The sequence below is a fragment of the Leuciscus leuciscus genome, assembly GCF_965113295.1.
Source record: "Leuciscus leuciscus genome assembly, chromosome: 7".
Lineage (NCBI taxonomy): Eukaryota > Metazoa > Chordata > Actinopteri > Cypriniformes > Leuciscidae > Leuciscus > Leuciscus leuciscus.
This window is the reverse complement of record NC_138731.1, coordinates 836,108-850,971: the sequence shown is the minus strand read 5'-3', so window position 1 is coordinate 850,971 and position 14,864 is coordinate 836,108. Positions and strand designations below refer to the sequence as shown.

Below are 14,864 nucleotides of genomic sequence, written 5' to 3'. Positions count from 1 at the left end.
AAACAAACAATACTTTGATATTGATTCTCTGTGCTTTTTCTTTATAAAAAGGTACAATATATTGCATTTACATGAAAATCACTCCACTACCTTTGTTGGTGTAACATTTGCAGCAGGGCGTAGAAGATACTGTGAATTATATGCTGGAGACTGGTTGTAGTACGCAGAGGGACCTGTAGTAGCAACTGAGAAAAAAAGGAATGGATTTTAATTGTTTTAAACATTGTATACACAAGTGGTTCTCATTTTTTTGGTAATGTCACCATTTAGAAGTAGAACTTTTTTTGGGCGGTAAACCAGAGGGTTTACCATGCGCATAGTAAAGCGATCACCAACAATCTTTTTGGGTGGAAATTAATGTAAACACAGATATCAGATACCAGTTGTGTCTAAAGGGAATATAAAAAGGCGGGCCAAAACAATGTAATATGAATTAACGAGAATGACCCTCATTGGTACTTCAGGAAGCTCAAACATGCTGAGTAACACGAGAATGAACGTCATTGGTTCATGCCAAAGCTCAAACATGCAGAGTAACGAGAATGAACGTCATTGGTTCATGCCAAAGCTCAAACATGCTGAGTAACGAGAATGAACCTCATTGTTCCTCGCACGTCAAGGGAACATGCTTGAGCTTCCATTTACCACAACTGATGTGAGAGTTGATGAATATTTATGTGAGAATAAAAGCCTAAATCAAATCTCTTCATCATAAAAATTGATCAAGTCTCTTCATATAATTTGGACTAAACCACACAATTCACATGGATTAGTTTTACAATCTCTGTATGAACTTTTTGAAGCATCACAGTGGTAGTTGCATAGCTGTCAACTGAGGGATAGAAAGCTCTCAAAAAATAAAATTTGAGTCTTCTGTATTCAGTTGGTTGCTTTGTGGAAAACTTCGCAATTTAAAGTCGTTTTCACTCAAATTCTTATCCTCCCTCTTCAAATCTGGTGTGCCAGCAAGAACATTTGTTTGGTTGAATAAGCACATTGAAAAATACTGCACAAACCTCATTGGTTCGCATGTCTATTGCTGTGAGATTGTTGGTATATTTGAATGTTGAAAGTGAACAAGATTTGAGATGCGAGACATTGAGAACCACTGGTATACACAAATTTAAAAGACGGCAGATTTGGGGAATAAAGCAACTCATTGAACTGACCAGTAAGAGGAGCACCATGGAATGCCTGCGCTCCAGGAAATCCATCCTGAAGTCCTTCTGCAGGATAACCATCTCTGTACATCCTATATGAGGATGCTGTCGCTTCAGGGGAATTAAGGCGCATGTCATGAACCTCATTCTGTGAGAGACGGAAAAACAAAACATGATATTACAATCCCTAAAATCTGAAACTTGTCAGTACCAATTTCCCAAAGAGCTGCTGACCAGTTTCACATGGTTGAATTTAAAACCACCAGAAAAATCAAACTAATTTCTAAAACAACACTTGCTTACAGCATTTATTAAACAGGACCGCATAGATGAGACAGGAAACAATGGGGAGCACAGAGAAGGGAACAGGAAAGAAAAACTACCTCGAGCAGGGTCTCAAAGTTGGGTCGTCTGAGGCACAGCTGCACTATATATACCAGAGTGCCACTTAATACTCAGCAATATTATTTATCTGACTGCACTGACACTATTGGATGAGAGCTGAACTCAGCTGGACGATGACATCACTGCTTTCTGCAGAGATGCTTTATAGATTCATTTAACTCATTTCATAATTGATGCACTTTCACAGTTATTGAACTGAATCAACACTGAACTGATTTCATCTCAATAATGAATGTGTACTTAATTCTTCTTAGAGCTGCTTCACAGTAGAATTTAATTCTGTTTGCATCTTTGATAATTATTTTTATGTTTATCACTTTAAAGCAGCTTTTTGCCATTTGTCAGTGGCAAAGCAAAAGCAAACACTGACTGATTCTGCTACAAGCGGTGGATGTGCGACTGACCTTCAAGGACTCGACCTGCTGGCACAGCATCTGCAAGAGGGACTTTTGGTCCTCGGCCCAGTGAGGAGTTGTTTTGGGTGAGAACTGGAGAAGGAAACAACAGTCAGAAACCGTAACACCATGTAAACAGCAAGCAAAGCTTCTGGAGAAACACCAGTGCGCCATGACATACCATGGATCTTTTAGAAGGAGATGTGGCACTTTTGGATGGAGACGGAGTGGAGAACTTCACATGTGGCTCAGTGGGCTGACCGGGGCTGGACGTCAGCGGATAGTCCACCTGATCTTCATCCCGCTCGTCATCTTCTGAAAGCTGCTGGTTGACCTCGTTCAGCAAATCCATCACATCCTCCATAGATATAGGCAACTTAAAACACGAAGAGACAGAATTAAAGGACTAGTTCATTCAAAACTCAAGCTTTCCAGCAATCCTGAAGACCTTGATTAACTTCTTCATGTGTGTTTGTTTAATGCTAGAGCTGAACTCTGCAGGACAGTGGCCCTCCAGCATCAGATTTGAGGAACCCTGGAGTAAAGTGAGCAGCACGAACATCAGAGGTGTTTAACATACCTTTTCCATGTCCTCTGGACTGGCCTGATAAATCTTTGTCAGGTATTTCCTGAACTGCAGGAGGAAGTTGATGCTCCTGTCCTGCGTCTCCTCCATCCCGTTTCCTGCCTCTTCCGACAGCCTCTGATAGATCTGACACACACATCCACAAACTCATCAGGTCAGGGTCATTCACAGACCGATGTTATCACTTCACTTCTGAAGCTGAACCAGTGTGACTGTCGTCCAGAGAGAGCGTTGTTACCTTAGCAAGATGCCAGTTAGATGAGATGCTGTTGAGCTTCTCCAGCTTTGTGATGGCCTCATCGGTGTTGCCCTCGATGTCAAGCAGTGTGGCAGAGCTTATGGCGGCCTCTTCCTCATTTGCTCGCACTTGAGAAGGCTGAAGACAAAGAGACCATTAGAGACAAAACCACCATATGAAACAGAAGCAGGAAGAGAGTACATACCTGTATGTCTCTACTGTGAAAGTGCATGAACATCGGCTCCAGAGGTTCAGGAATGCTGCGTTTGTTTCGGATTTTCTCAAGCAAGGGAAGCACAACTTTCCAGTAGTGCACACTGCGGCCTGCATAGTCCTTCTGGTCATAGTAAGAGTTCACCCGTTCACCCTGTCAAACACACACGCCGACGTCAGGACACACCCGCTCAGTCTGTACTAGTACTCACACACAAAAAAAATGAATACTATGGAAGTCAATAAGGTACATCAACTGTTTCAGGCCTCCAGACAAACTATTTTCGCTAGGAGCGCAGTAGCCCCTAACTGAAAAATTTTAGGAGCACAAGCAGAAAATCTGGGGGCACACCTTAAATCAACATGCAACACAGTTATTCACATTTCCCCTCATTTTGACTATTTATTACCAAGGCATTTGTCAGTAATACAGACCTAACATACAGAAATTACAATGTGCAGTTTTATTTTAAGTTCACAGTGCTCCAGTCCAGACTAACATTTGAGGGAAGCAGCACCAGAGCCACTGAGTTCTAAAGAAAGTATTTGGTAGTACTGTGGGGCTGACATTAACTTGAATTATCATTCATGTCCTATTAATTCAAAAGCAAAATGAGTGAAAAAATTAATATTAGGGAGTGAAACAGCTAATAAGACAATATAAGACAATAAGCGCTCCTCTGCAGCCACCTACTGGTTATAATAGTAATTTTATCCTTTTTTTATTGTTAAATAAGAAAGATTGTCAAGCTGCGTCGAGATGCTGTGGGAACACCACTGCTTGAACTGCTGCTTGTACGCTATACACATACATATCCATATACATACACACATATACATACACACACACACACACACATATACATACATATATATATATATATATATCATATACATACACACACATATACATACACACACACACACATATACATACATATATATATATATATATATATATACATACATACATAAATACATACACACACATACATACATATATATAAATATATATATGGCGGACAAGCAGCAGTTCAAGTAGTGTGCTGTTCCTTGCCCTCGTTTTCTTATGGTTGGGGACACACACAAACTGTGTTTTGCTTGTTTGGGAGTGGAGCATGCCCAGTCAGTTCTCGAAGGGGCTGACTGAGCATAGCGATAAGCTGTCTGTGAGGACGCTCTGATCCCCGCCAGGCATTCTTTGAGGACGCTGCTTCAGCTCGCGCTCCCCAGGGTGCGGGTCTTACCAGTCCTTCGGATGAGACGTTAAACCGAGTTCCTGACTCTCTGTGGTCATTAAAAATCCCAGGATGTACTTCGAAAAAGAGTAGGGGTGTAACCCCGGCATCCTGGCCAAATTTGCCCCTTGGCCTCTGTCCATCATGGCCTCCTAATCATCCCCATATACTGATTGGCTTCATCACTGTCTCCTCTCCACCAGTAAGCTGGTGTGTGGTGGGCGTTCTGGCGCAATGTGGCTGCCGTCGCATCATCCAGGTGGATGCTGCACATTGGTGGTGGTTGAGGAGATTCCTCCCTTCCATGTAAAGCGCTTTGAGTACCTAGAAAAGCGCTATATAAATGTAACGAATTATAACGAACAAATTCAGCAGCGACGCACATCTTGGGGTTCACAAATGGATCTGACAGAGGGGTTTGAGACGGGCCCAGCCCTATCTCTGCCTTCACCTGCCAGATCCAGTGCGTTGTCTCAGGGAGAAGCACGCGCTGCGGTTTCTTCTCCCAGGGGGAGGCACCAGTGTTACAATTATCCAGTTCTGAGGATCTGGATGTTGTATGCATTGATGCAGGGGATTTTGAGGATTCGCAACCTCATACCCCTGCTTATGAGGAGCTAATAGAGGTTGTGACTCATGTTGTAGCTAAATTAGACATCAATTGGCCAGCCGAGAAACAGGAAGTTTAAAAAAAAAAAGTGCTGGATGAACGCTTACCATCTAGATCACATCCTCCTTGTTAGGGACTGACGTTTTATCCCAATCTCCACACCGAGGTGTCGAAATCGTATAAGAAATCGGTCTCATGTTGTGTTTTCACCCCTCAAACATCCAATTATAGTAACATCTCAGGGTTGAAACAACATGGTTATGTGACGATGCCTCAGGCTGAAGAGACGCTTGCGCTCGATCTCTCTCCTGAGTCTGCATCGTCACTTAAGTCCCCAACATTACCCACCAAGCCTCTTTAAGCTACATTGGCGCTAGTGGGTTAAGTGTATTCGGCAGAAGGTCAGGCTGCTGCATGCTTGCATACAATGTCTATATTGCAAGCATATTAGGCTGACCTGCTAAGGGACCTAGATGAAAGTGAGGAAGTAAGCGCGAATTGCGAAAGAAATATCTATCAGATATGAAAGACAAAGATAGATCTGTCCTAAAGGACACTCCGCTCTCGCCTTCTGGCCTCTTCGGCGACTCAGTCAATATGGTTGTCAAGAGGTTTCAGGAGGCGAAGAAACAAGCAGCGGCATTTCAAAAGTTTCTTCCTCATTGATCTATGGTCCCTGAGACTGCTTGGCGGGAGCAGTCTAGGCCGTCTACGAGCTCCTCGCAGAACAGAGTGCAGCAAAAACAAAGCGTCGCCATTCGGGCTCCTCCACATTCAGGGGGGTCTGGGTGGCGGGCGCAGTCGAAACCATCTAAAGATAGAGATAGTCCTCAGATATTGTCTAAGAAGGTTTCGACTAAGTAGTAGTCCTGATGACGAGGCCGCCAGACTTCTGAGAGTAGTCCCCTCTGGGGAGAAACTGTTTCAACCTCATTATACGGTGCCGTTTCTCCTTTGTGCACTCTAGGGAGCGACACTCCACACTGGTGCCAGTTCGGTTGTTCCCTGCTGGTTCACCGCTTCAGGGCGCCGAGGTGTCTGCATTTCCTCCGAGGAGGGTCGTAGAACAGAACACGAGAGACTGGTCCTCCTTATAGATTTTCTGGCAGCGTGGAAGCTACTGCCAAATAGATCTCATTGGGTCCTGCTCAATATAGAAAAGGGATACAGTATTCAGTTCGGTTCTCGTCCGCCCAGATTGGACCCCGAGCAGGCTCTGGTTATGGAGCAAGAAGTTCAGACTCTTCTACGAAAGGAGACTATAAGAAAGGGTTCTTCCTCCCAGCAGGGAGTGTCAGGGTTTTACAGCCGTTACTTCATTATTCCAAAGAAGGATGGAGGGTTGCGTCCTATTCTAGACCTACGCCAACTAAACCGCAGGGTTCAGAAACTCAAGTTCAGGAGGCTTACACTCAAACAGATCGTGTCACGGATTCAGTCCAAGGACTGGTTTGTCACGATGGATTTGAAGGACGCGTAATTTCATGTAGCCATCCATCCTCATCATCACTTGAAGTTCCTGAGGTTCGCTTTTGGGGATGAAGGGTACCAATATCAGCTTCTTCCCTTCGGCCTAAAACTATCACCCCGTACTTTCACGAAATGCGTGGATGCAGCTCTGGCTTTGGCTCCCTTCGAGCCTATTGAAGAGGTTTCAGAAAAGTACCTTACACTAAAAACTTTATTTCTCCTTGCTATTTCTTCCATCAAGAGAATTGGAACTTGCAAGCCTTGTCGGTTGCTCCTTCGTGCCTGGAAATTGCACCTGGTATGGTGAAAGCCTTCCTTCACCCTAGGACGGGTTACGTCCCTAAGGTCCCTTGAAAGGGAACGTCTCGGGTTACGCATGTAACCCTGGTTTCTTTGAAGAGGGAACGAGACGCTGCATCTCCCTGCATGACTGTGATCGACTTGCTTCAGCCTATCAGAAGCTTGCGCGGTCTGTTTCTGGGTATGCTTTATAGTTTCCTGGTCTGTGACGTCACCCGCCTATGACATATATTGTCACACAGGGTTTTTCCTGGCTCAAAATGAGGCGGAGGTGGTAAAATCCTAATAATGTAATAAAATTTTTATTTTTCGTAAATCATAATATAGCCTAATGTGTTTCCCACATAATTTTTGTGGGTGGAGCTTGGTACCTCTAGGGGGGTCCGGGGGCATGCTCCCCCTGAAGAAAATTTTTTACATTTTAAAGATAAATTCATTAATCTGGTGCACTTTGAGTCACCCCAATCCACTGTTAAAAATAAATAATCCACCTGCAAACCGCCCATAATCTTTGATTTAGATATCTGCATCTGATCATCATATTACAATTATTCATTAGTGGTGGGAGAAAAAAAATCGATCCATCGATGCATCGCGATTCTCTCTCCAACGATTCTGGATCGATTCTGAGAATTTCAGAATCGATTCTGAGCTTAGTTTTTTACCAGATGTGCGATGACGCTGAGTTTGCTTTAGAAACACCCGTCTTCTGCTTGCTAACAATTCCTCACACACGCACACAACTCGAACCTTCCGTAAAATAATCTTTCATAAAGTTCGGAAAGGTTGAAGCGAATTACAAGGACATTCACAGGCTTCATTGCACAGGATGCACTGTGAGAGACGCGCGCTTGTTTTGATGTTACACTTAAAGTGTGCTGTCTCGCCCGTCTGTATTTTCCTTACAAATGCTCTACGAAGTCATCATTTATGTGGTTTGGAATGCAGTGGACTTATATATTTAAAATATGAATCTCACTAACAGAAGGCTGCTTTCAATTTTAAATGCTGACGCACGCTTTGTTTGTGTACGAGACTGCTCGCGCAAGCGGCTGTGCGACTCCGTGTAAGTGGTTTAATATACTTGTGCAAAATGAACGTAAACACAGCCAGTTATGTCTTAAGGGATTAAACGGACAGGACAAACCACATTACTTCTTATATTTCAAAAGAGATCCGAGCGTGAATGCAGCTTAATAGATCTCCCGCAGTCTATGTCATAGTAAAATACAAAAGTACGATGAAGAAAAATCACTCACAGTTCTTGAATTGAAAATGTTCAGATAATCTTAAATACTGAAAGCACTCTTTGTTTGTTGTTTGCCATGTTTCTTTGCTCCTCTTTATTATTTGCTACTTGCTTGTATGGTTTGAAGTTATATAAGTTTAAAATTCTTAAAATACAACTGTTTTAATGATTTTTTTTAATTTGTAATTATTTTTAAAAAAGTACTTAATTACTTATGTAAACTAATGAATTAATAAGGGGGGAAAAGTAGATAAAGAATCGATCTGGAATCGGATCGTGACCTCCAGAATCGGAATCGGATCGGATCGTGAGGTGACTAAAGATTCCCACCTCTATTATTCATATTCTCAGTGTTAAGCATGAATGCAAATGCATGAATTAGTCCTTGATGGTAACATATCACACTGAATTTGGCTAATTAAAAATGAATATTTAAAATAAAAGTTCTCCTTTTGGCAAAATTACATTTCCTTAATAGCCTAAACCGAGGCTTTACTCCCTTTAAACTTAAATTGTCAATGTTTCATTACATCACTGTTTGAAAACACTCAGAATAATTTTTTGTACCTTTTATAAAGGGCATTTTTTCCATAAATGTTTGCTCCATTTCTCATTTCAAATTCTTAAATTTGATCAATACATATTCAATTAAAATAATAAGACACTAGGCTGTTACCAATCAAATTAAATACTTTACATTTAAAAATTATAACTGTATTAAATGAGATTATTTTAAATATTTTTGAATATACAAAAAAGGAATGTTGAAAAGAATGATACTTTGAAACTAAACCGCCAGTAGGAGGCGGCAGGCGACCGTCTTAATGAGCGAGCCATTCAGTCATTCATTCAAACGATTCGTTCAAAAGGCTGATTTATTCAGGACGAGGCAGTTTATGAATAGGTAATTGAATCTTTGACTCAACCCATTCGTTCAAAACGCTGAATCATTCAGTAATGAAACACGGCTGAGTGTTGCTGTGAGATTCGCGACGGTTCTGCGGTGATCTTTGTTTGGAACTATTTTTGCTGCTGAAACAGAACAATAACAGTCATTGCGTCTAAAATGTAAGTGACTTAATTTTAACTATTTGTTTATTGAACTGTTATGAAATCAGTCTCGGTTTCAGTCTTGATGGCATTCAGGAAAACATCACTCAGGTCGTGTGTAGCCTAGGCTATAGCCTATATTGTTTCTTAACTCTGTTATAAATAACAGCGTGAGCCTCAACTGCGCAACTTTGTTACCGTCAGTAGCCTACTTACATTAAATGAAATAAAACAGAATCATCCTCACGTTTTCGGTGATTCCTTAGTTATTTTTTTATTTTTATATTAAAATTTGTTTTAATCGGGGCATTTGTCCAGATGGGCTACAATTCTCTCTCGCTTTTCCCTTCAAATAAAGAAAAAACACACGTGTCCCGGACACATTCTATGGTCCCGGACAAGCGTTATTGTCGAGTCCTGATATGTTTTCCTTGATTTGTTTTCCCTGAAGAGAATTACGTTGTTGAAAACGAAAGTAGAGTGACGCACGTTCATTGCGTTTCAGCGTGATGAGAGTTCCGTGTCTTTATTAAACTCAACACATTATATCTGTCATCCACCCTCGAATAATTGGAATGGAATGTTTTTTTATTAGGCTACTTGACCCGCGGACCGCGCAGCACTATACGGTTTGAGAATGGACACAAGCAGTAACCGCAACAGAACCGTCACGGTGGAAAAAGTGTATCTGACCATGACTGTCTGTCCGAGTTTTGTCGAGAGCCGGAGGCGGCACGAAATTTGACGAAGGCGGCCGCCTCATAATTCTCTATGCAGGAAAAACCCTGTCACACCATTGAACTGATTTTACACATGCTTCATGAAGCAATCACGCGGGGCGTTCCCACAGCGTCTCGTTCCCTCTTCAGGGAACCAGGGTTACATATTTCAAGATGTAGGAAAACGTCTCAGGTTACATATCTATACATTGCCCAATATCAAATGGCAAACGTCATGAACGCGGAACAAAACTGCGCTACTCGTTATTTTGTGCTTTACGGACTGTTTATCAGTTTGGACCAATGCAGCGCGAGCCGATCTTGATCAAGCGACACTGTTACTACACAGCGCTAAGAGATCCAGTAAAGAAAGCATTTTAATTCGCCCCTGAAGTAATAACATCGCTGCGAGATCTAGTGAGAAACATTCACATTTCTCCGTTATTAACGGATCAAACAGCGCTGACGTGGAAACCAGCTGACGTTGTGCCATGAATGAACGAACTATCCAGTGTCCACAGATCAGCAACATTCACCATGGATTTACTGTAGTTACACTAACTGTAAGTTTGGCAGGAATAGTAGGCTACAATGCTTTCAAGTAACATTACGTCGGTTTTATTTCGACATAATGAATAAAATTGCTGCCCTCAAATGTAAATCTGAAATAAAATAAACCTGTTTATACCTACTACAATATTACATTTCATTTTTTTCAAGGAGCAAGGAGCTGTTTTTGTTTTATATGCTCCTAAGAAGAGTCAAGTATAGCTCCATCATTGTTCAAAGTAAAAAATGATCATACTTTATGATGTTAGTTTTAATAAAAAAAATTTAAATCAAAGAAATTTCTGCCATTCATTTCTTTTTGCTTTATCGAAAATGTACCAAACCGTGACACCAGTGTATCGTATCGAACCATGAATTTTGTGAACCGTTACACCCCTAGTTCCAATTAGTGTTACTACATTAAATCCATGGTGAACGTTGCGGATTTGTGGACTTAAAGCCTTATATCACTTTTTCAATCATGGCACAGTGTTTCTCCTGGTTTCCACATCAGCACTGTTTGATCTGATATCTATGGTTTATAATAGAACTCTGCGCCGAATCTGAATGTTTCTCACTGCAGTGATGTTATTAATTCTGTGGCGAATTCAATGGATTTCTTCACGGGATCTCCCAGCGCTATGTAGTAACGGTGTCGCAGAATCGATATCGGTCCGAACTAATAAAAGGTCTGTGAACCACAAATGAGTATCAAGGTTTCGTTCCGCTTTCATTTCGTTTGCCATTTGACGCTGGGCAACGTTGTGGTCGCGCCAGTGCAACCTATATCAAACTTTGGTCGCACCGTCAGCAAAAATGGTGGCAAAATGCAACCATTTGGTCGCAGTCTGGAGCCCTTTGTTTGGTTACTGACATTCTTAAAAATATCTTCTTTTGTGTTTAGCAGAAGAAAGAAAATTCATTCAGGTTTGAAACAACTTGAGGGCGAGTAAATTATGACAGAATTTTAATTTAAGTGAACAATTCCTTTAAATCCTAAATGAAAACAACCATTGTCCCTTAAAAAACACTCATCAGACGGGAGCATCCCACAATTTCTGGCTCAGAACGAGCATCATGAGGACGGCTGTGAGCAGACGTACCACGTCAGTGAGATGCTGAGCCCAGTGGATGAGCAGCGCCGGCTGAAGTCCGTGTTTCTCTCCGGCGCGCAGCGTGCCGAGACCGTGCTGAACCAGCATCCGCAGTTTAGCCGACGTCCCCGACCTGTCACACACACACCAGAAAACGCTCAGTCAGACACAGAACCGTGTGTCAGGCCTTCACTCACAGCAGAGCAGTCACTCACAGCGCTTTCTTGTGGATCAGGCGGTAGACGGCGTCCCACCACTCGCGCTGCTTGGCGGACGACAGGAGCCTGATGATGTGCAGAGGCAAACACCGGGGCTGATGCGGCAAAGAGCACGGGGCCATACGTGCCGTCTCCTGTAGCTGCGTCTGACTGCTGAACACAACACCGCACAAGAACACCTGCAACACATCACATATACACAGAGTTACAGCTGAGGTGCTTCATCAGGTCCACTGAGATACTTCCACTTCCAGTCCTTTACGACAGTATGACAGCCAAGACTTTAATCCCAAACGTGCTGTGCTTATGGACTACAGCCCTAAGAAATACATTTGATTTCTTATTTCATCAATACGTCAATCTTCTAAAAATGGCATCAGCCAAACTGTAGAGCCAAACATGTATGTTAGGTAGAGCTTTACAGCATTATACAAACACAGGCATTAAATTACTGAAACTAAAAACACAGCATTTTAGAGAGGCTACATTACCTATAACAGCATCTAAAACAATCATCAGACATGAATGCATGTGCAAATGTGGGGGAATGTTTCCCCCGTGCCTCATTGAGGATGAGGAGGGGTGGACGCACCTCCAGGTCGAGCAGGCAGATGGACTCGGGTGAGTTGGTGTCTAGTTTGGAGGTCTCGAGCGTGAGGCGAGGGAAGAGCTGCTTGAGCCAGCGCTGCAGGCTGACACTCTGCTCCATCAGCGCCCACTGCAGGCCGAGCCACGCCAGGTGCTGAAGATCGCCCGCGTGCAGCAGCACCGCACCTGTGTGAACACACACCCCGCCGTCAGCACTAGTGCTGTAACGGATCGCAGCTCTGTACGCATCACACCCCACGGATCGACACGCATATGACCCGTGGATTATTGCAAAGTTTAACCATCATAGAACAAAAGTTAATAATTTGCGTATGTTTGTAAATCTTGTCAATTTAAACATTCATGTGCAAGGAGACGCGAAAGAGAACTTAATTCGGCCCTCACGTGCTGTAATCCATGCACACACCCGAGAGAGGTGCGTTTCAGACCTCAGCTATCCTGAATGTTGAAAGTAGAGAAAGAAAATTCGGATGTGTATCATTGGATCCGTGCATTCTGTCTTAAAGGTTTAGTTCACCTAAAAATTCCTTAAATTCTGTGATCATTTACTCACCCTCATGTCGTTTCAAACCAATAACACTTTCGTTCATCCTTGATACACAAATCAAGTTGTGTATCAAAATGTATTTTAAATTAATACATTTCTGTCCCTCCAATGACAGTCCATGCAACAACTTTGTCAAAACTATGACAATTATGTCTTTGCCATTAAGTGATTGTAAAACAAATCCATATGAATCAAGCAGTTTAGTCCAAAGTTTCCTGAAGAGACTCAATCCCTTTATATGTTGTAAGGCTAAATTAAAGGACAAGTTCGGTATTTTACACTTAAAGCCCTGTTTACAGATCGTATCTGATGAAATAGAACGGTTAAGATTAAAATTGACACATGCTCCTGTCCCGAGAATTTTAGGTTTATTTCGCTTTTGTGGACCTATTTTGCCAAACGCGTCACACCCGTGATTCTTCCGTTGAGAGCTTGAATAATAGACACTCCAGCCCAGTTGGTGGCGATAATGCACCTTTGCCAATTGCAAGCAAACCACGGGCATTTCATTGAATACACAGAAGAAGCAGAAGAAGAAGCGGCGGAGTAATATCGTAAAGGTGCTGCGGTCTCACAGCACGTCCTATTAAGTCAATGGAGTTGGACAAAAACTACGATAAAACCTGTTGGAATGCATCTTTTTCAGCGATTTTTGATGGAACATATCAGTGAACACCCCCTGACCACTCAGTGAGTTTCACATCTTTGTAAACGAAAGTTTAATGTGTTTTTAGGACGGAATCTTCCAGTGCATATAGACAACCATTGTGGGGGGGGGGGGGGGGATGAACGTCATTGGTTCTTGCAGAAGCTCAAACGTGCTGCGTAACACAAGAATGAACCTCACTGGTTCTTGCTGAAGCTCAAACGTGTCGGGTAACGAGAATTAACCTCATATGAAACGACATGAGGGTGAGTAAATGACCATTTTCATTTTTTGGGTGAATAACCTATAAATACCTGCTGCTGTCTGTTTATCTCCCCCCTTTTTTTCTGATCTGAAAAATTCTCTGATCTGTGACTCAAAAACCATAAAATGATTGCAGCACTAGACCAGACTGGATCTAGAGTGTGTGACACTCACCACTGTCCCACTTGGCCAGATCGTCGGTGCTGGGAGTGTGTGCGCTGACCATGTGCATCTCGTCGTTGCAGATGAAGGAGAGCTGGTCGTGCGCCTGTGAGCCGAAGAGCACGTCGAACAGAACACTCGGCCCGTTCCGGTTCCCGAACGCCTCCACCACGTCCTTCAGCAGCTGCTCCACGTCCCGGCTCAGATTCAACAGCATGTGACCCGCCTGGCTCTGGCGGTCCGAAGCCAGCAGCTCCAAAGGCTCATGGGACGCATGCTCACTTTTCAAGCTCTTGACTTTGGGTCTCGGAGCCTGAGGAAAGCATGAACATTACACTGTACAGTGGCCAATCACACGAGCTGCATGAAGCAGAGGAAACACACATCATACCTGATAGGCCACGAGATAACAGAGCGCGGCTAAATCCTGCACGGCCCTCCACTGCTGCAGCCCGTCCTGCGCCGTCTTCAGCAGCAGCGTCCCGGCGTACAGGTACAGCTGAGCCCTCGTCTCCGTGAACATCTCCGACAGCTCGTCCAGAGTGTTTGTGGCCGTGTTCTTCAGAGACTGCATCGCACGGTCCAAACTGCAGGAGAAACATGCCGTGAACATTTCATGAACGCGTGAACCTGAAGTCTGCTGACTGAAGCACTGACGTTATCTAGCAGACTAACATTGAAAAAAAGACATCTATGAGTCTGGGTGAAAACTGCCACTATCATTTACCAGCCAAAGTGGCTTTATGAACTTATTAATTTGCCCAATGCAACAATGCCCCGAAGTCAGTTTACCGAAACCGAAATTAAAATTTATTTAAATGATAAATTAATCAAATTTATTTAAATAATCAACACTCAAAGTTCACTACAAACATTTAAATTACCCTTAAGGCAGTTTTTACATCAACTTTTAATGATATGTCAAAATAAACATTTAAACGTGGCTGTCATAACTTGTTTTCCTGATGGATTTATTCAAGCATACATTAAGTAAAAATATAATGAATATGTTGTATAGTGTATACTATAATAATATAATACTAATATAGTATTTACACTATATTGCCAAAAGTTGAGACACCTGCCTTTACATGCACATGAACTTAAATGACATTCCTGATCCATGGGGTTTAATATGGAGT

General features: G+C 42.7%; 1 protein-coding gene across 6 annotated transcripts in view; it reads right to left on the bottom strand.

Annotated features, from left to right (window-relative positions):
* Positions 1 to 14,864, bottom strand: part of ranbp2 (RAN binding protein 2) — an 80,741-nt gene that overhangs the window by 55,144 nt on the left and 10,733 nt on the right. For all 6 annotated transcript variants that reach the window (XM_082175164.1, XM_082175159.1, XM_082175160.1 and 3 more), the window contains exons 7-18: positions 14,114 to 14,309; positions 13,735 to 14,035; positions 12,087 to 12,268; positions 11,492 to 11,673; positions 11,286 to 11,409; positions 2,990 to 3,151; positions 2,785 to 2,922; positions 2,541 to 2,672; positions 2,142 to 2,336; positions 1,970 to 2,053; positions 1,170 to 1,308; positions 91 to 185 (exon numbers count right to left, since the gene is read on the bottom strand). In XM_082175164.1, coding sequence (XP_082031290.1) covers positions 91 to 185; positions 1,170 to 1,308; positions 1,970 to 2,053; positions 2,142 to 2,336; positions 2,541 to 2,672; positions 2,785 to 2,922; positions 2,990 to 3,151; positions 11,286 to 11,409; positions 11,492 to 11,673; positions 12,087 to 12,268; positions 13,735 to 14,035; positions 14,114 to 14,309 — 1,930 coding nt within the window. The remainder of the gene's footprint in view (positions 1 to 90; positions 186 to 1,169; positions 1,309 to 1,969; positions 2,054 to 2,141; positions 2,337 to 2,540; positions 2,673 to 2,784; positions 2,923 to 2,989; positions 3,152 to 11,285; positions 11,410 to 11,491; positions 11,674 to 12,086; positions 12,269 to 13,734; positions 14,036 to 14,113; positions 14,310 to 14,864) is intronic.